Here is a 23,575-nt window from a genome sequence, read left to right as displayed (position 1 = left end):
TGTCATAGCCTCATTTCTATCAGTCACTGGCATGTCATTTGTGTCTTCCACTATGAAGACGGACCCAAAAAACCTGTTCAGTTCTTCAGCCATTTTCTCATCTCCCATTATTAAATCTCCCTTCTCATCCTCTAAAGGACCAATATTTACCTTCGCCACTCTTTTTTGTTTTATATAATTGTAGAAACTTTTACTGTTTGTTTTTATATTCTGAGCAAGTTTACTCTCATAATCTATCTTACTCTTCTTTATAGCTTTTTTAGTAGCTTTCTGTTGCCCCCTAAAGATTTCCCAGTCCTCTAGTCTCCCACTAATCTTTGCCACTTTGTATGCTTTTTCCTTCAATTTGATACTATCCCTTATTTCCTCAGATATCCACGGTCGATTTTCCCTCTTTCTACCGTCCTTCCTTTTTCTTGGAAGGTTCTCCATTGTTCCTCAACTGTTCCACCAGAAAGTCTTTGCTCCCAGTCTACCTTAGCTAGTTCTTCTCTCATCCCATTGTAATCTCCTTTGTTTAAGCACAAAACACTAGTATTGGATTTTACCTTCTCACCCTCCATCTGTATTTTAAATTCCACCATATTGTGATCGCTCCTTCCGAGAGGATCCCTAACTATGAGATCATGAATCAATTCTGTCTCATTACACAGGACAAGATCTAGGACTGCTTGTTCCCTTGTAGGTTCCATTACATACTGTTCTAGGAAACTATCGCGGATACATTCTATAAACTCCTCCTCAAGGCTGCCTTGACCGACCTGGTTAAACCAATCGACATGTAGATTAAAATCCCCCATAATAATTGCTGTACCATTTCTACATGCATCAGTTATTTCTTTGTTTATTGCCTGCCCCACCATAACGTTACTATTTGGTGGCCTATAGACTACTCCAATCAGTTACTTTTTCACCTTACTATTCCTGATTTCCACCCAAATGGATTCAACCTTATCCTCCATATCACCGATGTCATCCCTTACTATTGGCCGGATGTCATCCTTAAATAACAGAGCTACAGCACCTCCCTTACCATCCACTCTGTCCTTCCGAATAGTTTGATACCCTCGGATATTTAACTCCCAGTCGTGACCATCCTTTAACCATGTAACTGCGAAGATTACAGCCAGTCCTTCTTTTTTAATTTGGGCGTACTTTCGTTCTGCTGTTGCTAAAGTCTTGGAAGCAAACATAATAGGCCGTTCCTGACCGTTTTTCCATCTGTGTGCCAGAACTGCCCCAATGCCATCTGGAGATGTGTCACAAGTGAGCACCAACTGTTTCCTGGGGTCATAGTATGCCAGACATTTTCTGAGGAGAGCTATTGTTTGATCGTCTTGAAAGCCCTGTGCTGAATTCTCCATTTGGGAGATTAAGTCCCCACGCCAGCGTTGAAATGGTGGTGTTTTATGCCAGGAAAACTGGCGCAAAACGGCCACCCATTCGCCGTTTTGCTGGGGGCTAGCAGGGAGGCAGCGTAGAGCTCTAAACTCCAGCTGATGATATGGTCCGGAGCATTGCCGGGTCTATGGCGTCGTATGTGCACGGTGGCAGCCTGCAGCAGCCCCGCCACGCTTCATGGCGGACTCAGCCCGCGGACCGCAAAAGTAGTACCCTCCCCTTCGGCCGCTTGCGCGCCCTGGACTGCCCATCCACAGTGCCCCTAGCCCCGAATGAAGCCCTCCACTGCCCACAAGTCGGCCGTCCCCCGACTGTGGAGGTGCTGGACTGAGTCCGCAGCCACCCTAAGTTCACGACGGGTGAGACCATGAGAGTCTCACGCCGACAGGTCCTCGGCCAGTCCGGGATGAAACATCAGTGGGCGGGCCTTAGGCAATGGCGATACTCCGAAGGGTAATCTTGTATACTGAAAAAGGCCCTTCAGGGTGTTTATCTTTGAGAATTTTTGCGACTCATCATCCAGGTTCAGCTGTAAATATATGTGGCTCATGTCCAGCTTTGAGAATAAGAGTCCTCCAGCCAGCTTTGCATACAAATCCTCAAACTGGGGAATTCTGTATTCGGCCAGTTGTGAGTAGCGATCAATTGTTTGTTTGCAGTCTCCACAAAGGCGGACAGAGTAGTTCGGCTTAAGAATAGGCACTACAGGTGCCGCCCATTCTGCAAATTGGACCAACTTTTATTATTCCTACACGCTTTGATTTCCGTATCGACTTTCTGCCTTAACACGAATGGTACCTGTCATGCCTTGTAGAATTTTGGGACTGCCTCTGGATCTACGTGTAATATTGCCTTCGCTCCCTTTATTGTTCCAAGCCCTTCTCGGAAAACCTCTGGGTATCTGCACAGGACTTCGCACAGGCGACCATTTTCCAGCTGGATATCTTTCAGTCAGCTTCGTCCCAATAAGTTCGGTCCCACAACTTCCACTACCATTGAAGGCAGCCCAACCAGTTGCTCGCCATAAGCCACCCGTACATGTTCCCAACACTCTGTGGTTCCTCTATGTGCTTCCTCAGTTTTGCCGATGCCCTGGTCAGGGATAAGGTTTGGAGTCCAGTACGAATTTTATTAAATACAGTTTCCACTATCACTGATACAGTTGCTCCATGTCGACTTCCATTAATGTTGGACATCCATTCAGCCTTATGGTTAATTTAATGCGTTTTGATTTAACCATCGTTACACAAGTTAGTTGTTCCTCGTCGGAGGTAGGTGTGCCTTCCAGTGTGAGCATTCTCCTGTACTCCAGCCTACATGTCCTTCTCCAGAATATTGGTTTTGGTCTTCTATTTCTCTTCTCGAGCTCCGTTATCTGGCAATAACTACAATATCTTGCAGGGTGAAAGGCTGCAAGGGCTGCCGTCTGTCTGGTCCTAATTTTCCCTTGCTTGGGAGCGGTTCTGCGAGTGGGCCTGGGTTCCTTAGTATCTGAGTCATTCCTGAGGGTGGCTATGCAGTTGCCTATCCCCCAGCGGTAGTCCCTTAACTCAGTTTCACTGGTGTGGGCATCTACGTCCATCAGAGTACCCTGTAACTCATGTGCTCCGATTGCCACTGTTTCTAAGGACAAAGCCAGCTGCAATGCTTGTTTGCAATCCAGCTCGGCTTTTGCTAGCAGATGTTTCTGTACTGATAAATTACGTATTTCGCACACCAACCGGTCTCTGATCATCTCATTTAGCATCAGGCCAAATTTGCAAGTCTCTGCTAATCGCCTTAATCTTGTTAAAAAATTTGTGGCTGACTCCCCTGTGTCTCGGAATGCTGAGTAAAACCGGTGCCTTCCCAGGATCAGAGGTGGCTGAGGGTCATAGTACTCTTTTACTCAGTCCGTCAATTCATGGAACGTTTTTGTGTCCGGTGCTTCCGGGCAAGTGAGACTGCGTACAATGGCAAAAGCTGCTGGCCCACACGTGGTCAGCAGAATGACCTGTTGCTTTTCATCCGGAACCATATTGTTCGCTCTAAAAAAAGTACCTCATCCGCTCAACATATTGGACCCAATCTTCCACTGCAGGGTCAAAAGAATCCAACTTTCTAAATAAAGGCATTTCGCCTGTCAGTGGCTTACCCTCAATATGTGGCGGCTGCTAATGAGCAGGTTCATTCGGATCGTTCCGTTTTCCTCGTCGCCACTGTAATATGTCCACAGAGGCAGAAGTCCCTTCACCAGAATTCCTTTTATTTATAAACTAACAGCAGAACAACCATGTGCATTCAGCTTGCTACTTACACTGGGAGATCAAAGGATCTGACACTCCTTGTTATCTGCAGAGAAAGGGGTTCCCTGATTGGGTCACTAATCAGCAAATTTGTATTCTAATTGGCCAATTTCAAAGGCCAAGACCCAAAACATTATTAGGTCCGAGATTCTTGCACATTGTCAGACATAAAGGAGGAGCTGTAGTTTCAACCAGATTGTTGTAAACAATGTCAGGAATGTACATCTTTGTTCTCTGCTATTTCTGAAAGCTAAGATAACGGAAGGATTGACAGAGTCATGTTGCATTGTACACCCATTGAGCAACATACTCTTCTATTGATGAATACAGTTGGAACTCTACAAAACGGGGGACACGGTAGCACATGGGGGGGTATGGTAGCACAATGAGGGCACAAAACGGGGGCACGGTAGCACACGGGGGGTGCGGTAGCACAATGAGGGCAATAAACGGGGGCACGGTAGCACAATGAGGGCACAGTAGCACAGTAGCTAGCACAGTTGCTTCACAGCTCTGAGGTCCCAGGTTCGATTCCCGACTTGGGTCACTGTCTGTTTGCACTTTCTCCCTGTGTCTCGGTTTCCTCCGCGTGCTCCGGTTTTCTCCCACGGTCCAAAGATGTGCAGGTTAGGTGGATTGGCCATGATAAATTGCCCTTAGTGTCCAAAAAAGGTTGGGTGGGGTTACTGGGTTACGGGGACAGGGTGAAAGATGTGGGTTTAGGTAGCCTGCTCTTTCTAAGGGCCGGTGAAGATTCGATGGGGTGAATGCCTCCTTCTGCCCTGAAATTCTATGATTCTGTGATGCTTCAATTACAAAATTAGATTATTAATAGCACCAAATTCTTTCTCCTGAGCAACAGTCTTCATCCTGGGAAAGACCCAGCTGACTTATTGTTTCCTTGAAAAACACCATTCACATTGCACCTGAGCGAGGTCAGTGCCGCCATGCACGCTGGGGCCATGTGTTCAAGCAGTTAACCTGCTCTAGCTATAAACCTCCATGGCTGGTCAACTCAGTTGCCTAGGTGCTTTGCGTGTGGTTGACAATGACACTAAAAGTGTGCAATTTGATCGCCGTTACAGCTCAAGAGGATTTGGGGCCTACTTCTGTGCTTTGACCCATAGTAAGCCATGGTTAGCTGACCTTGAATAAACAAGCATGCTAATTGTAAAAGAGGAAGGATTTTGCACCCATAGCAAGTCAACTATGAAGTGAATAGATTTGCCTTGTGAACACCAGACATCAAATAACATGAGAAATACATGCACCATTTGAAGCAAATAAAAAAATGTCCTTGGGGAAACAAATTCCAATGTACACAATAGTTAATCAGCAGGATTATACTCATTTACTTTAAACCTATTCACTTAAAAACACAACTGCTGTATATTTTAGATAGACCACATTGAGGAAATTCAGCCTCACTACTCATAAACATTTTCTCGTGCTTCAGGCTCAAGGTTCTTATCTGCATTTTAGATCCTCATTGACTTCTTTGCACATGTGTTTATTTCACAGCCTGGCAAATGTTGAGGACACCAGTGTTGATGCAGTCTGCACTTTCACAAATAAATCTATTCCTCAGGAAGTTAATAAAGTCACTGTGTACCATGTGTTCAGAGACAACACAAAGAGCATCTCCACGTTGGGAACATACACTCTGGACAACAACAGCCTCTACGTGAATGGTATTTAACATTAAAAGGAGATAATATATCTTGTGTCATTTCATTCTGTTGACTAAATTGAGGATGATTAAACCAATTCCATAAATTTGATTTCACGATTTAATAATACAGTTTCACCACACTTCTTTGATGTGAAACACATTATTTTGATTTTTCAGGTTACCACGAACCTGTTCCTTCAACCAGTGAGTATAATTTCAAATTTGAGTCTCTTTAACATTTTGGTTATTACTGGGGTAATAAATCCTGGAGCAACATATACTGGGGCAATAGATCCTGGGGTAATAAATCATGGGGTAATAAATACTGGAGTAATGTCAAGGAAACTCTTTCTTGAACCCGATTTATGCATTGTCAGAAATATTTGGGAAGTTTCCTGTTTAGTGCTTCTAGTTTCTCCAATTTCTTTAAACAATTTAGTTCTATGCTTGGAATTGAGAATTTTTAAGGTTTCAACCAGAGGTAAATACATCGGAATTAAGAGCAGAAGTAGGCAGTTCAGGCCTTTGTGCTTGCTCTGCCTTCAATCATATCTTCTTGGTTTCAAATCTACTCCCTTACCTGTTCCCCATATCCCTTTTAGCCGATATTAAAATCAGAAATATATCTATCTCCTTCTTGAAACCATTTAATGATTCAGGTTCCACCGCACTATGGGGCAGCGAGTTCCACAAATTCACCACCTTCTGCGAGAAGTAGTTCCTCCTCATCCCCTTTCTAAATCTACCACCTCTCAACCTACATCTATGACCTCTCATTCTAAATTGCCCAACAAGAGAGAACATTTAGTCTGCATTTCCATTATCAATCCCTTTTAGTATTTTATATACCTCGATCGGATCCCCTCTCATCCTTTTATACTCCAGTGAGTATAAATCCAAATTGTTTAACCTCTCCTTCTACATCAACCCTTCCATCTCCGGGATCAATCTGGTGAACCTCCTCTGAACTGCCTCCAATGCCACCACATCCTTCTTCAAATTAGGCAACCAAGGGATAAGGGATCCAATAAATGCTATGACATCCTGTACGTGCTGTGGCATTCTGTCACCTTCTGAGAGTCATTCACATGGACAGATACTAAAGCTGCAAGGAACTAGAACAGGCAGTCTGAACTTGAAATTACACACACCCCCAAATTTAAAGGATATTGAAGACTCCAAGTCAGTAAGAGATTCAACAAATCAATACAATTTCTACCCAGATAAGCAAACTCGTGCAGGTTCATCGATGTGATAGTTTTTGCCCAATTGCGTGCACAATAGCAAAAATTGCTGTAGTCTTTTGAATGAATGGTATCACCAAACCTGAAATATTCTGTGATGGTTTCGATATTTCTGGTTTACTTTGTCCCACTGTCTTTAATGCAAATAATGCAGTCACAGATATGTTTGCTTCTCAATCGTAACACATTGTTATGTTTCTGGATAACTTTAGCACCACTTGTGACCACATCTCCAAACCTGCAAACAAAGCCCTTTGAGTTTAATGTGACCTTCATTGTTACTAACCTGGCTCTGACAGCAGATCTGCAGTCGCCCAATTCTGATCTGCACAAATCTGCTTCAAATATTATTGCTTATCAGGTCAGTCAACAACTTATTATTACAAATTGTATTTTAATGAATTATATTATGTTTGTCTCTAAAAATATGACTGTTACTTTCCTTCAGTTGAACAGGCTGTTTAGTAACAGCAATATCAAGAGAACTTTCCAAAGCTGCAGAGTTCGCTCTTTTGGGTAAGGAATATTGACATTGGAACTTAGCGTTATTTGTTTCAAGATTACATTAATATTCAGTAAATTATTTAATATAACATAAATGTTAAAACAGGATGAATTTGTTTATTCTACAGGATTTTAATTGTGTCTGTATGATCAGATCATTAATATTCGTTATTTGATTCTGTTAGATATCTATATTTGCTGCAAGCAACAACGTTTTTCTATAGTTTACCACTTAGAGATGCAAGATTTAAATGAATGATTAAAATGATTGAATTTCCTGAGCAAAGACCCAAAATCTGATCAAGTTCCAGATTCTTGTACCTTGTCAGACATAAAGAGGAGTTGCAGTTTCAACCAGATTGTTGGAAAAAATGTCAGGAATGTACATCTTTGATCTCTGCTATTTCTTCAAGCTAAGATAATGGAAGGATTGACAGTAGTCATTTTGCATTTCCTGCCCATTGAGCCGCATACTCCTCTTTTGATAAATGCACTTGAACTCTACAAGTGATTCAATGACAATATTAGAGGATTAAATAGCATTGAATGCTGTCCTTTCTCCTGAGCAACAGACTTCATCCTGGTAAAGACCCAGCTAACTTATTGTTTCCTTGAAAAATACCATTGTCAGTGCCTCCATGCACTTTGGGGTTGCGGGTTCAAGCAGTTAAACTGCTCTAGCTATAAACCTCCTTGGCTGGTTAACTCTGTTGGCTAGATGCTTAACGTGTGCTTGAGAATTATACTAAATGTGTGTGATTTGATCCCTGTTACAGCTGAAGAGGATTTGGGGTCTGCCTCTGTGCCCTGCCCCATAGTAAGCCATGATTAGCTGACCTTGAATAATCAAGAATACTAATTGTAAAATAAGAATTTTGGACCCATAGCAAGTCATCAGCTCAATGAAGTGAATAGATTTGTGTTGATGCCTTGTGAATACCAACCATCAAATACCATTGGCAATACATGCACCATTTTAACCAAATAGCAATCTCCCTGGGCAAAGGAATTCAATGTACACAATAGTCAATCAGCATGATTAAACCCCATTTATTTTAAACCTATTCACTTAAACACACAACTGCTGTACATTTTAGATAGGCCACATTGAGGAAATTGAGCCCCAATACTTTTCTCATGCTTAGGGCTCAAGGCTCTTATCTGCATTTTAGATCCTGTCTGATTTCTTTGTATACGTTTTTATTTCACAGCCCAGCAAACATTGAGGACACCAGTGTTGATGCAGTCTGCACTTTCAGAAATAATTCTATTCCTCAGGAAGTTAATAAAGTCACTGTGTACCATGTGTTCAGAAGCAACACAAAGAGCATCTCCACCTTGGGAACATATACACTGGACAACAACAGTCTCTACGTGAATGGTATTTAACATTAAAAGGAGATAATATATCTTGTGACATTTCATTCTGTTGACTAAATTGAGGATGATTAAACCAAATCCATCAATTTGATTTCACGATTTAATAATACATTTCCACCACACCGTTTTGATGCGAAACACATTATTTTGATTTTTCAGGTTACCACGAACCTGTTCCTTCAACTAGTGAGTATAATTTCAAATGTGTGTCTCTTTAATATTTTGGTTTATTACAGTGGGCAATGTAAAGGAAATTCTTTCTTGAACCCGATTTGTGCATTGTCAGAAATATTTGGGATGTTACCTGTTTAGTGTTTCTAGTTTTTCCTATTTCTTCAAACAATTTAGTTCTCTGCTTGGAATTGAGAATTTTTACAGTTTCAACCAGAGATAGGAACATAAGTATTAGGAGCAGAAGTAGGAAATTCAGGCCTTTGTGCTCGTTCTACCATTCAATCAGATCATCGCTGATTGCTTCTTGGTCTCAAATCTACTCTTTTATCCAATATTAAAATCAGAAATATATCTATCTCCTTTTTGAAACCATTTAATGAATCAGGTTCAACCTCACTATGGGGCAGCGAGTTCCATAAATCCACCACCCTCTGCGAGAAGTAGTTCCTCCTCATTTCTGTTCCAAATTTAACTACTCTCAACCGATATCTATGGGGCGAGATTCTCTGCAAATGCGGAGAATCGTAAAGGCTGCCGTGGGACAGGCCGTGACCCACGGCAGTCTTCACGCCCACTTCTGGGGCTGATTCTCCCCCCCGGGCGAGGCTAGGAGCGCGGCCCCGTGCGTCATGGCGGCACAGCCTTGACGACGGTCGTCAAGGCCGCACGTCAAGCGTCACACCAGCTGACGCGGCTGGTGACGTCGGCCGCGCATGTGCAGGTTGGACAACGCCAACCCGTGCATGCGCAGTTGGCGTCTTTTCCCTCAGCCGCGCTGCAAGACGTGGTGGCTTGATCTTGCAGGGCGGTGGAGGGAAAAGAGTGCATCCGTTACGGACGCACGGCCCGCGATCGGTGCCCACCGATCGCGGGCCTATGCCCCCTTTGCACGGCCGTGGTACTGCCGTGCCAATCGGGCCCCCAGATGCCCCAAACAGGCATCTGCTGCCCATTTCACGACGGCAGAGAGCAGGTGTGATTGCTGCCATGTCGAAACGGGCGTGAAGACCCGGCTGCTCGGCCCATCGGCCTTGGAGAATCGCCGCTCGCCGTAAAAAACGGCGAGCGCCGATTCATGGCGTGGAGGGGGAGAATAGCGGGAGGGCGTGAAGAATGGTGGGAGGCCCTCCCGCTATTCTCCCACCCGGCATGGGGGGGGCGGAGAATCGCGCCAATGGCCTCTCGTTCTAGATTGCCCTACAAGGGGGAACATTTAGTCTACGTTTACATTATCAATCCCTTTTAGTATTTTATATACCTCAATCATGTCCCCTCTGATCTTTCTAAACCCAAACTGTGAAATCTCTTGTCTTACGTCAGCCCTTTCATCCCCGGAATCAATCTGGTGAACCTCCTCTGAACTAGCTCCATTGCCACCCCATACTTCCTCAAAGAAGGCGAAAAGGGATAAGGGATCCTGTTTGTGCTACGACATTCTGCCACCTTCTAAACACCAGAGGGTATAAGCCCAAAGTTTTTAATTTTTCATCATATATCAACCCATTCATCATCATCCCCGGAATCAGTCTGGAGAACCTCCTATGAACTGCCTCCAATGCCACCGTATCCTTCCTCAAATAAGAAGATAAAGGGATAAAGGATCCGATACGTGCGCTGGCATCCTGCATGTGCTATGACATTCTGTATAGTCCTTTGAACGACTGGCATCACCAAACGTGAAAAAAACCCTCCATGTCTACCTGGAAATATTCTGCGATGCTTTCTATATTTCTGGTTTATTTGGACCCACTGTCATTAATGCAAATGATGCAGTCACAGAGATGTTTGATTCTCAATTTTAATACATTGCTGTATTTCTGGATAACTATAGCACCACTTGTGACCACATCTCCAAACCTGCAAACAAAGCCCTTTGAGTTTAATGTGACCTTCACTGTCACTAACCTGGCTCTGACAGCAGATCTGCAGTCGCCCAATTCTGATCTGCACAAATCTGCATCAACTATTATTGTCTTTCAGGTCAGTCAACATTTTACTTATTCTAAACATGTATTTCAATTAATTATATTAAATTTGTCTCTAAAACTATGACTGTTACTTTTCTTCAGTTGAACAAGCTGTTTAAAAACAGCAATATCAAGAGAACATTCCAAAGCTGCAGAGTTCGCTCTTTTGGGTAAGAAATGTTGATGTTAACCTTCAGTGGTATTTGTTTCAAATTAATTTACTGTTTCAGGAATTATTTAATATTGCATAAATGTTTTAGTAAGTAACATTACCAGACAACCTACAGAGTTTCAATTGTTTCAATGCTCAAACTTTGGGCATAATCATCTCCGATATCAGTAATGTCCAATGTCGGGAACAAAATGCCGTGTTGAGCTTGCCGACTGCAGTAGCGGCTTTTTACCACATTGTGCAGCAAATAGTTGAAACATTGGCAGGCATGGGTTCCATAGTTTACCGCTGGTTGGATCAGTGCTTCAAAGATCCAGGCCACACATTTAAAGGTCGCCCCTGTGCACAGCGACCATCCTTCGGAGATCACTGGGAAGTCATGGCTGTCAGATCCAGGAAATCCTCTGCACCCAGGTTTTCTAATGTCTTCCTGGAGTGACTTCTAAATGCAGTGGAGACCCGCCGTGAGGTGATATGCCCATTCTCTGGGCAAATACCTGTCAGCAAGATCACCAATCCAGCATTGGGGGTGGTGGCAGCAGTGGTCATTGTAAACCCTCTTCAGAAGAGGACAGACATCCGCGTCTGAAAGAGGATAAACGATCTCCTCTGTTCCAACACACTGCTCACCCATCCACCATCACAGAAACATACATCTCAGAGCAATTGGAGCAACCTCTGGGTCACAAACTGGTAAGCACAGCATCTGGAGGCAGGGACATCCCAGGGTGCCGACACTCGCAGGTTTTGTTGGAGGCCAGAAACCTGCTGTCTGAGTCAAATGATAAGCCTCTGTACTTGGTCATGCCCGAGTTCCTGGAGCTGCAAAGGCTAGCTCGGGAACATCAGGAAGGGATGTCTGCTGCACTCCTCAGATTGCAAGGATCCAAAGAGGAGCCCACCTGGCTTCAGACTGAGGTGACTGCGCCAACAGGCCAATGGGTCAAAGTCAACACTGGTAGGGTGCCATCCGCAGTAGAGACTTTGGTGCAAAGCCTCTAACCTCTAACTGTTGCAGGAGTTGCTCTACATTGCTGAAGCACTTGCTTGAATCCATTAGTGCTAATGCCAGAGGATGGCGAGGCTTCTCAAGCTCACTCCAACTGAGGAGGAAGCTAGAGACCCTGGGTCACCGACCAGGAGAAGGATCAGCTGATGCACACCCTGAGGCCGTCCGCCGAGGTGATTCCATGAGTGTCCCACCCATCGGAATGCCCTATTGGTGTGAATCTGGGGCCCTTCAAGTTTTGGCCCTGCAGAGGGCATCCATAAAGATCATCACAGAAAACAGGGTACAGCAGTCAGCAGGCTGCTTCCACCTCACCTGTGGATTTTGGGGATGCACCAAGATGTGGCAGCAGGGTAAGGAAAGTTAAGAAGTTGTAGCTGCACAACGTGAGCATGGGTGGAATCATTCTGCAACCATCCAACTGAAGGCACAGTGCACTTAATGTGGCTTTTAAACAAAAACACCACTCACATTGAAACTCGGTGAGGTCAATGCCGCCACGCATCCTGGGGTTATCTGCTTTGTTAACCTGCTTTGGCTACATACATCCTTGGCTAGTTAACTCAGTTGGCTAGATGGGTAGTGTGCGGTTCAGAAAGAGGCCAAAAGTGTGTGATTGAATCCCTTTCTTGCTGAGGTAGATTCACGACCTACCTTTGGCCCTGCTCTGTGCCAAAACCATACCATAAGCCCTGGATTAGTGACATTGAATAACCTTCACTTGTAGAAGAACAATACACCTATAAACAATGCACTCATTAGTTTGATGAACTGAATAGATGTAGTTCTGGGAAAATGAGCAAAGATTGTGATTATACCAATACTATGGGTAATTAATCCACCAATTTAAACAAATACATATATCTCTGGACAAAGGAATTCAAATGTACACAATAGTCAATCAACGTGATTAAATCTCATTTACTCTAAACCTGTTCACTTTAACACAACTAATATACATTTTAGATACACCACATAAAGGAGATTCAGCCCCCTGTACTTTTATACATTTGTTCACACACCCAAGCAAGTTTAGGGCTCTTACCTCCGTTTCAGATTATGTTTCCTGACTCAATTTTTTGTATGTGTGTTTATTTTACAGCCCGGCAAACATTGAGCACACCAGTGTTGATGCGGTCTGCACTTTCAGAAATGATTCTATTCCTCAAGAAGTTAATAAATTCACTGTGTACCATGTATTCAGAGACAACACAAAGAGCATCTCCACGTTAGGAACATATACACTGGACAACGACAGCCTCTACGTGAATGGTATTTAGTATTTCAAGGAGATAGTCTATCTTGTTACATTTTATTCTTTCAACACAATTGGGCGAGATTTTCATCGCCCTCCGCGGCAGGTTCTGTAGCGAGGAGTGCGGCTCACCAGTGACCAGAGGCAGAATCTTCTCATCCCGTTATTGTCAACAGCGTTTCTTGTTGAACGCACCCCTCGCCGCCACAAAATCTGCGGCGGGGTACACTGACAGCGGGAAGGTACGATCTGCTAGCCTGAATAGTCAAAAAATCCTGGGCGGTATTCTCTCAGCCCGGGGACGGGCAGGAGAATCTCCGAGACATGCGTGAATCACGCCATGCTGCCCTGATGCGATTCTGGCACCATTGGCACCGGCATTGTCAGCGCGCTGCCGGTTGGAGGCCGTTCTACGGGGCCCTCCAGCCAATTCTCAGCCTGGGATGGGCCTAGCGGCCGTAGCAAAACATCCGAGACCCGCCGGCACCGTTCTAGCCTGCTCTCAGCCGGCGGGACCTTGGCGTGGAAGGGTCCGGTGTGGCCTGTGGGGGGGGGGGGGGGGGGGGGGGGGTCCGACGCGGGGGGGGGGGGTTCTCCGTTGTGGCCTGGCCCGTGATTGGGACGATCGGCGGGCCAGCCTCTCTGGCTGGGGGCCTCCTTTCTTTCGCGCCAGCCCCTGTTGGCCTACGCTATGTTGTGCTAGGGCCGGCGCGGAGAAGGGAACTACTGCGCATGCGCGCATTAGCGCCGGTGCCACTGTGCATGCGCAGACCCCGCAGTGCCCAGTTGACTCCGGCACCGGCAGCTGAAGTGGGTCGCTCCAGTGCCATGCTGGCCCCCTGTGGGGGCAAGAATTGCTGATCCTGAGGCCGTGTTGACGCTGTCGAGAAATGCGACAGTGTTTCCAATGCGTCAACACGTAGCCTCAGGGTCAGAGAATCCCGCCCCCCCCATCCCGTATGTTAATCTGATAACATTCAGGGTGATTAAACAAAATCCATTAATTTTTCATGATTTAGGGCAGCACGGTGGCCTAGTGGTTAGCACAACCGCCTCACGGCGCTGAGGTCCCAGGTTCGATCCCGGCTCTGGGTCACTGTCCGTGTGGAGTTTGCACATTCTCCCCGTGTCTGCGTGGGTTTCGCCCCCACAACCCAAAAATGTGCAGAGTAGGTGGATTGGCCATGCTAAATTGCCCCTTAATTGGAAAAATAATTGGGTAATCTAAATTTATAAAAAAAAAAATTAAAAAAAAATAAAAAAAAAAAAATTTTTTTCATGATTTAATAATTTTCCACCAGATTTATTTCGTAGAAAATAAATGATTTTCATTTTTCAGGTTACCATGAACCCATTTCTTCAACCAGTGAGTATAGTTTCTATTTTTGTTTTTCTTTAAAATTTCCTCTTCTAACAGTCAAACCACAAATTCTAGCTTATACCCTATTTATATATTGTCAGAAATATTTAGGGTGCAATGTTTCCTGTTCAGGATATTAGCTTTTCCTGCATCTATAGCACATTTAGATATACACTTGGAATTGAGACTGTTTCAAGTTTCAACCAGGGATCCTGTATGTGTTATGACATTCCGTCTCCTTATGTGAGGCATATAAGTGGACTGATCCTAAAGCTCTGAGCAACTGGAATGGAAGCAGCAGTCTGTACTTTTAAACACACAGCACAAACTTAAAAGAAGTAGAAGACTCCGGGCGAAATTATCCCATCAGGAGGCTAAGTGCCGACGCCGGAGTGAAAACTGGAGTGTTTCTCTCTGGCGTTGGAGGCCGCTCCTCGCCCCCTATTCTCTCACCCCCAGCGGGCTAGGAGCGGTGCCGCGTCAATTACGCGCGCCGGTCCTTGGCACCGCGTGAAAGCGGTGGCGCGTAAATTATGCGGCTGGCGTCGCGTAAATTATGTCACTCGCGCATGCGCAGGTTGGCCAGTGCCAACCCGTGCATGCATGTTTGACGTCCTCCCCGCGGGCGCCCCGCAAGACATGGAGGATTGATCTTGCGGGGCAGCAGAGCAAAAGAGTGCGTCCTTTAGAGATGCCGGCCCGCCGATCGCTGGGCACCGATCGCGAGCCAGACCCCTACTGAGCGCCCCCCTGGTGCTCGCTCCTACCTCCCCCCCCCACCCCCACAGGCCACACACGCAGCGTTCGCGCCGGCAGCGACCAGGTGTGAACCCGTCGGATTGGGCAGGCCGCTCGGCCCAGCTTTGCCGGAGAATCGCTGCTTGCCTGCTGCAAACGGCGAGCGGCGATTCTCCGAGCGGCCTGTCGTGAACCGCGGCACGCCGTTTTGGGGGGTGGGAGAATCGCGTGCGGGTGCCAGGGCGGCGTGGCGGGAATCGCCCGGCACTCCCACGATTCTCCCACCCGGCGTGGGGGTCGGAGAATTGCGCCCCCCAAGTCAGTTAGAGATTCAACAAAATAAGGACAATTTTCTATAGAGCTAAAAGCAAAAATTGTTGCAGGATCACCATAGAACCATAGAGTTCCGACAGTGCAGAAGGAGACCATTCGGCCCATCGAGTCTGCACCGACCCTCTGAATGAGCACCCTACTTCAGCCCACGCCCCAACTATATCCCCGTAACCCACCTAACCTGCACATCTTTGGACACGAGGGGCAATTTAGCATGGTCAATCCACTTAACCTGTACATCTTTGGACTGGGGTAGGAGACCGGAGCACCTGGAGGAAATCCATTCAGGCACGTGGAGCACATGCGAACTCTACACAGTCACCCGAGGTCGGTATTGAACCCGGGTCCTTGGCGTTGTGAAGCAGCAGTGCTAACCACTGTGCCGTCAGGTATGGTAGTTTTTGCCCAATTAAATATGTGATATCAAATAGTGCTGAATAATCCTTTGAATGAATAGTATCACCAAACCTGAAAAAGTCCTCTGACTCTCGAAACTAGAACAAGAGCAGGCAGTCTGTACTTAAAACTACACACATAGCCCAAATTTAAAAGGAGCAGATAACTACAAGTCAGTAAGAGATTCAGCAAAATCAAAACAAGTTCTGCACAGATAAGCAAACTGGTGCAGGATCCCCAGGTATGATAGTTTTTGCTCAATTGCATACGTGATAGCATATAGCTGCATAGTCCTTTGAATGAATGGTATCATCAAACTTGAAAAATCCTCCTAACTCCAGCTTGAAATATTCTGCAATGGTTTGTATATTTTTGGGTCATATTGTCCCATTGTCTTTAATACAAATGATAAAATTGTATTTTAAATTTAATTCTTTTCTAATGTTTCCTGATAGCAATATCACCAATTGGGAGCACAATTCCTAACGTGCAGACAAACCCCTTTGAGTTCAACGTGACTTTCATTATTACTAACTTGCCGCCGGCAGCAAGTCTCCAATCTTCCAGTTCGGCATTGTATAAATCTGCATCAAAACTCATTGCTTATCAGGTCTGTTGACAGCTTAATTAGTCCTAATACCTATTTGAATAAATGACATAATTTTTAATCACTAAAACTGTGTTCCTTCCCTTCAGTTGAAAAACCTGTTTGCTCACAGCAATATCAACAGGACATTCTCAGTCTGCAGAGCTCTCTCTTTCAGGTAATGAATGCTAACATTAAACATTTTCAAGATGATCTGAAGGTTTAGTAAACAGCAGAACATTGCATAAATGTTGAAATGGTAAAAATAATTCAGGTATTCTACAAAATTCAGGCAACCTCTTTGCAGTGTGAGATTAAAATCAGAGCATCGATCTTGGTTCCTGATTAAAGAGCCAAGGCAGTTTCCTGTCTTAAGTCATTGACTTCTTCAATGTTCCGACTGAGGATAAGAGTTTATATGCTTTTCCACAATGTTTTTACACCATATTTTTGCTTTCTGTAATAGCAACCCTGTAAATAAAATAAAAAATGAACAAGTTGATGGCAGTTTGGGGTTAGGTTTGAGGGACATTTATGGGGCAGAGAAAAGTTTTTTTTTCTCTGCGTCTAACCATGCCAAAGCTGACCTGGGATTGCTTGAAAGGAAGTTTATGGGAGCAAATTTGGGCTGCATGTTGCCAATTTGTTTAAGTGCTGTGTAGCTTCCTAATACTCAACAATGGAATCTGAGACTCCCATGCAGCAAGTGCGCAGATGGCATCTTGTTTGAAAGCAGCGTGCAGGGAAGGCAAATCAAGATGCCAATCCAGTGTACTGTCAAAACATTTTGGTACTCACTTACTCTCATGATCACTTCTTGCAGACAGAATTCACTTCCCCATTCAGGAGTGCAGGCTGCATCTAAATAGTGGCTGGCCCCTTGCTGATATGTGCAGTCAATGAACAGTGTGGACTGTTCATGATGACTGCACTCAACAATCATTTCAAAGAACAGGCTGTATAAATTTAACCTGCCGCTTGAAATACAATCAATCATGTATCACAATTTTCCATGCACATTTTCAGGGGTTAGCCAACACTCCAGGCATTGAAATGGGTGATGTTAATTGGTAACAGTTCTCAGCCGGCATTCATATTAGCTGGAAAACATTTTGTCTCAATATTATATTTTTATGCCAAAGGTTTGCGTCTTCCAAGCTGCTGGCAACATAATGTTTGTTTATTTTGCAGCCCAACAAATGTAGGTAGCACCAAAGTCTACGCAATCTGTACATTCCAAAATGATTCATCTGCCAAGGAGGTTAATAAGGTGACTGTATATCGCCAGATTCAACGACACACGGAAGGCATTTCAACCTTAGGAACATATTTCCTGGACAATAACAGCCTCTATGTAAATGGTATCTGCCATTATGTATTTTTATGTACATATTATTTTGTAAGCTCAGCAATTAACTTGAAGTAATGCAACCGTTGGTAAAAATCAAAAATGTTGCAACATTTTTTAATACAATCAATGTTCCCACTGCGCTGTGGGGTTGCAGCAGCTTGTTCCATGTTTACTAATATGTGTGCATACAAAATAATTTAAAGGGACTGCACATTGCAAAAAAACTGGCCAACCACAGCAACAGAATTCTAAAAAGACCATTATTTGTGTGCTCCTGGTGACAAGCTGAAAAATTATTGATGGCACCGTTTTCAATTCGGTATAGACTTTCTGATTGGTTATTACACAATGAACCAGCAAACAGGTCATAACAGTTAAGTGAAAGTCTTTTAACTCAAATGGCCAATATATAAAAAAACACAACTTTTGTTTTCTCAAAGCCTTTTGAATACACCAGGCAAATATTCAAAACTTCCAAGTCTAAGAGCTCATTAGTAAGTTACAAATGAAACAATGGCCCCAAAAATTGAATTGTGTCAAACTGGGATGCAATACTGGTACAGCACCCATCCAGGCAGCTGGCAGGATCATAACAAAGTCTCAGTTACTTATTATCATCAGTCCCAAGAGGCAGTGAGATTGGTTGGCTGAATATCATTTGTAGCATTTAGGGGAGGGGTCGGTGGGTGGGGCCTGGAAGTAATGGCAATGACTATGTCCAGCAAAAAGCCCGTATATATAATGTGAAAATGTAAGGAGATTTCCTGTTCCTTACAGCTCCATAAATTAGTTCAGTAAAAATGGTTCAATCTTACATATCCTTAGAGGTCCCTTTAAGGACAATTGATTTGGCTACCAAGTGCCAGAAGAAACTGACCCAGTTTGCAAAGCAGATGCTACATTCATGCGCAATCCGCGTTTTCCAAAGATCACCTCAAAGAGATATCAGACACTGATTTGTTAACGCAATGGACAATATTTAATGCAGGGGACAGGGCTCTCACTCCACTGATGGGGGAGCAGATGGGAGCCCCGCATTGCCTCTTTTGGGCAGGCCCAGCGAAGCAGTGGCTTGACCCCACCTGGGAGCTGCCAGCCAATCAGAGGCTGGTAGCTACCCATTGCAGGCAGCAGCAGTGGAACCAGTCGCAGCTCCTGGCAATGCGCCCGGGGGTCAGCAAAGGACACAATCCACGGATAAATGAGACTGAATTGGGTGTCAAGAGAGGGCCGAGAGGTTAGAAGAAAGGGCAGGGGGTGATGCTCAATTGGGGGCGGGGCCTTCCTGAAGCAGTGTCCCTGAATCAGGCACTGACTGATCAGGCACCCCTTGTGAAATCACAAGTGAACATGACAGGATTTGCTTTTTGGGTTTCCCATGCCCTGCCCTGCCACTGGTTGAGCTAATACTTCCCCCTGGGAAATGCCGTAGTGTACTCCAATCTGCAAAAATACATTCACCGCTGTTCTCTACCTTCTGCCCCTCAGATAATTTTGAGTCTATACTGCCATTTCCTTTTAATGCCAAGGGATTTCATGTTGCCAAAAAAGTCTTGCTAACATGATAATTAATTTGCTTATAATTTGCCTGATAAATATCCTTTACACTTTAAACTGCCAAGGCATTTTAATGTAATAGTGCCAGGCCCTTTATATGGTCCACAACTAAAAAGCATTGTTAGATAGGTTTGACATTCATTAATTTCAGCAAGTTACAGAAGGTTTCCCTAATCTTGGGTCAAAAATATGGGAAGTTGAGCTCATCCGCATGATGAGAAAGAAAGATCCAAAATTATCGTAAATTAGAGGGTAAGAAAAGTCATAAAAGTTTAACCATTTCCATTTGATTTTACCCTATCTGTTTGAATATATCTATTTTATGATATTAAGAACAATTCAAAAAACATACTCATGAATTTTATGCCGCGATTAAATAATTTTATTCTGCCTGATTTATTTCATTCAAGCTCGGCTTTGTTTATTTTTCAGGTCATCATGAATTAGCTCCTTTACCCAGTAAGTATTATTCTGTTTGATGTCCTTCTCAGTTTTGAACACGTGTATCAATACGAGATTTCAGATTTTGTATGATCTGCTGTAGATTGTTTCCGAACGATACTGTGTTTTTGTTCGAAGCACTTGACACCACAGCATAGGGCAATCATCCAACACAAACCTACATTGGTTCATTGAGTGCATATAATCAGACCCAAGACAATTGGGCAGAATTGGTGAAGTAGAATGTGACATGGGGCGGCATTCTCCCCTACCCGACGTGACGGTGGGTGCCGAAGTAGGGGAGTGGCGCCAACCACTCAGGGGTCGCGCCTCCCCAAAGGTGGGGAATTCTCCCCACCTTTGGGGGACAGCCCCGCGCCGGAGCGGTTTGCACCAGAAGACTGGCACAAACACCCGGCGCCCCCGGACGCAGGGCTGGCCAAAAGGCTTTCGCCGGTCGGCGCATGCGTCGGCAGTGACGTCAGCGGCAGCTGGCCGTAGACGTCACTGCCGGCGCATGCACGATGTGGTGTTCGCTTCCGCCTCCGCCATGGTGGAGGCCGTGGCGGTCGCGGAGGAACATAGTGCACCCAGGGCACTGGCCCGGCCCCTGATCGGGGGGCCCCGATTGCGGGCCAGGCCACCGTGGGGGCACCCCCCGGGGTCCGATCGCCCCCCCAGGGCCCCGGGGGCCTGTTCGCGCCGCTGTGCCCGCCGTTCCAGAGGTGGTTTAAACCTCGGCGGCGGGAGAGGCCTCCCAGCAGCGGGACCTCGGCCCATCCGGGCCGGAGAATCGCCGCAGGGGCCTCTCCGATCAGCGGGGCAAGATTCCTGCCCCCGCCACTTCCCGGGTGGCGGAGAATCTCTGCCACGGCGGGGGCGGGATTTTAGGCGCCCCCAAGCGATTCTCCGACCCTGCTGGGGGTCGGAGAATTTCACCCAAGATATGAGAAAAGATGGTATAGTTATTTCCAAGCTCAAGATGCTCTAATTACAGTATAGAGTCCCATACTCATAGGTCGAATTCCCAGGCTTGGTCCCTTATTGATAAGCATAAAGTTTTCCTTTGTACTTCTCAGCAGCCTCTACAGGGTGCTATGATCCCAGTTGATGTTATAACTGATGTTATAGCTGTCATAAGATCCCAGACTGGAGACGTGACACAAAAGACCATTAATGTTTACACTTTTTTCAAAATAAAATGTAGAGTCACAGGACTGCTAATTAATTTTAACAACAAGAAAAAAACATTTATTCAACATGAAAGTTTGCATTTTTATACAATATTTCTTCACCAAGATAATTGTTTTAATAAAGACAAAGGGAGTCTGACAAGTAGCACAAAGAAGATGTTTAGTTATAATACGTACTATTTACAAAGGGGTCCAGTTGATCTTCATCTGTTCCTCTCCCTCTGTCAGTCAGCTCCTATCTGGCTGACCTTATCTACAACATGGTATCATCCCCATAGTTAGCGGAGAAGCTCATTCTCCTCAAGCCACAGGGGGAAAACAGTCAACCCAGCCCGATGCGTTCTGTGCAAGTTTGTCATTTCCAAAAAAAATTTTAAAATCTTCTCTTATAATGCTTTCTCTAGCAGGTTGCAATCCGAAATCTAGTCCAGGTTTTCCAAATGACACTTTTAAATAAAGTTTCTGCTTCACTTTTATAGCACATCCAGTGCAAGATTTTCAACTCCTCCTTAGTCTCTCAATTTAAGTAATCTTGAGAGATTCTTTCTCTCCAATTCCCTGGTTATCTGAACTGATTCCTTGGATGCCTGCCTCTTTGGAGCTCCCTTGTCCAATCCAGCTTCACTCACCAAAATCCTGTCTCCAACTACCAACAAATTCGGCTAAAAACTATGAACCATGGAAATCCCTTCCCTTTGGAAAATGGCCCCAGTTGCTAAACAACAACACACTTCTGTTTATTCTTTGTGCTATAACCCTCTCTAAGCACAATAGAGATACAGTTGGAACTTAACCAACCCCCACTCATACATCAACTTTATCCGGCATGGATTCAGAAACCTCATTTCTAATGTTTAAAATGTAGAACTACCTTTATTTTCCTCACAAGGGCCCACTGAAGCACTTGTCACTGCCTCCTTATGAGCAGCGACGTGACTAGACCACCCTATTGTCTCACTGGCCTTCAAATCAAGTCCGTCCATTAGGGGAAAATCTTACCAACCTCCTTCCTGTCACACACAGCTGATATTGTGGACTCCATTAGTGAATTAGCTATCACCAGCACTCTCCACATTGCTCTACAGAATCTCCTTTCATTTGCCAACATCACCCTTGTCACCAATGACCTTATTACGGATGATTACATCAATATCTTAGCCTTGACAGAAACATGACTGCTGGGTGTTAATACCTTCTTCCAAAATGAAGTCTTTCCCTTTTGGTTATATCTTCTGCCACTTGCCTCATCCAAATCATTGTGGTGGCGATGTGGCTCTCATCAACAAATAATACTTTGGCCTGAATCCTTTATGCGCACTTTTGATCTTCTGTCCTAATATCTTCTTATGTGGTTCAGTGTCAAATTTTGTTTATGAAGCGCCTCTGTTGAAGCTGCTATATAAATGCAAGATGATGTTGTTGATGATGTGAATATATATATTTTTTTGGCTTGACTTTATGTCCTTCAAGTAATTTTAGTCAAAGGAATGTTGAAATTTGTTCTATTCTCATATTAATGTTTCTTGATAGCAACACCGCCAATTGTGACTCTAAATGTGCCAGCAAAGCCCTTTGATTTCAATGTGACCTTTGTTATAACGAACTTGGCCCCGACTGCAAGTCTACAAGATTTCAGTTCTTCACTACACAAATCTGCATCATTTATTATTGATTATCACGTGAGTTGACAACATACAAATTAAAAGGAATGTATGTTTAAACTAAGTACATCATTCACTGTGGCTGTTTCTTTCTTTCAGTTGAACAACCTGTTTACTGAGAGCAAGATCAAAAGAACATTCTCAAACTGTAAAGTTTTCACTTTCAGGTGAGGAGAGTTGATATTAAACACCATCAGCTATTAAACAAGACAATTTTTAAATTATTGGTCAGTTGATGAGCACAATCTGTTTTCTTTTTTTTTTAACAGTGCGACTAAAGCTGGTACTAGTGTCTACGCAGTCTGCTCTTTTAGAAATGATTCTGCTCCTCGGGAGGTGAATGAAGTTACTGTGTACCATGAGCTCAGAGACAACACAAAGCGCATCACTATTTTGGGAACCTATTTACTGGACAGTAACAGCCTCTATGTCAATGGTATTTAGCATTTAAAGCAGATACCCTTCCATTCAATTTAATTCTAATTAAATCAAAGACTCTTCAACCATACATGTTAATTTTATTTAATCTTGCATTATGACTTTCCAGTTAGCTTATTTCATGGAACACGTATTTTTGATTTTTCAGCTTACCACGAACCAATTCCTTCGTCAAGTGAGTATGCATTCCACTTATATATTTAATTGATTTTTTTTGTGATATCGAACAACAACATTGTAAATCCTTTATGAATCACTATTTAATGATAATAATCTTTATTATTGTTACAAGTAGGCTTACATTAACACTGCAAAAGTACACCCAACTTATTGGGAATGATCTGCTGTTCAACGCTATTAGATTGTTGATCGAATACTTCATTGTTTAAAAATTAGCCTCAAGTATATTCAGGTTGCTACTTGTTCTTGCGTCCTCTATTGCATAATTAATGTACAAC

At 44.2% G+C, this 23,575-nt stretch overlaps 1 protein-coding gene across 1 annotated transcript in view; it reads left to right on the top strand.

The window, feature by feature from the left end:
- LOC119952933 (mucin-16-like) overlaps nt 1-23,575 on the top strand; it is a 306,095-nt gene that overhangs the window by 263,208 nt on the left and 19,312 nt on the right. Inside the window, exons 162-179 of the mRNA XM_038776568.1 lie at nt 5,208-5,377; nt 5,536-5,562; nt 6,815-6,963; nt 7,051-7,118; nt 8,318-8,487; nt 8,646-8,672; nt 10,492-10,640; nt 10,730-10,797; nt 12,911-13,080; nt 14,403-14,429; nt 16,346-16,500; nt 16,587-16,654; nt 17,668-17,837; nt 19,817-19,843; nt 22,549-22,697; nt 22,779-22,846; nt 22,949-23,115; nt 23,266-23,292. Coding sequence (XP_038632496.1) covers nt 5,208-5,377; nt 5,536-5,562; nt 6,815-6,963; nt 7,051-7,118; nt 8,318-8,487; nt 8,646-8,672; nt 10,492-10,640; nt 10,730-10,797; nt 12,911-13,080; nt 14,403-14,429; nt 16,346-16,500; nt 16,587-16,654; nt 17,668-17,837; nt 19,817-19,843; nt 22,549-22,697; nt 22,779-22,846; nt 22,949-23,115; nt 23,266-23,292 — 1,856 coding nt within the window. The remainder of the gene's footprint in view (nt 1-5,207; nt 5,378-5,535; nt 5,563-6,814; nt 6,964-7,050; nt 7,119-8,317; nt 8,488-8,645; nt 8,673-10,491; nt 10,641-10,729; nt 10,798-12,910; nt 13,081-14,402; nt 14,430-16,345; nt 16,501-16,586; nt 16,655-17,667; nt 17,838-19,816; nt 19,844-22,548; nt 22,698-22,778; nt 22,847-22,948; nt 23,116-23,265; nt 23,293-23,575) is intronic.

The sequence above is a fragment of the Scyliorhinus canicula genome, chromosome 18, assembly GCF_902713615.1.
Source record: "Scyliorhinus canicula chromosome 18, sScyCan1.1, whole genome shotgun sequence".
NCBI lineage: Eukaryota > Metazoa > Chordata > Chondrichthyes > Carcharhiniformes > Scyliorhinidae > Scyliorhinus > Scyliorhinus canicula.
The sequence above is the reverse complement of the archived record's forward strand: the minus strand, read 5'-3'. Positions and strand labels throughout refer to the sequence as shown.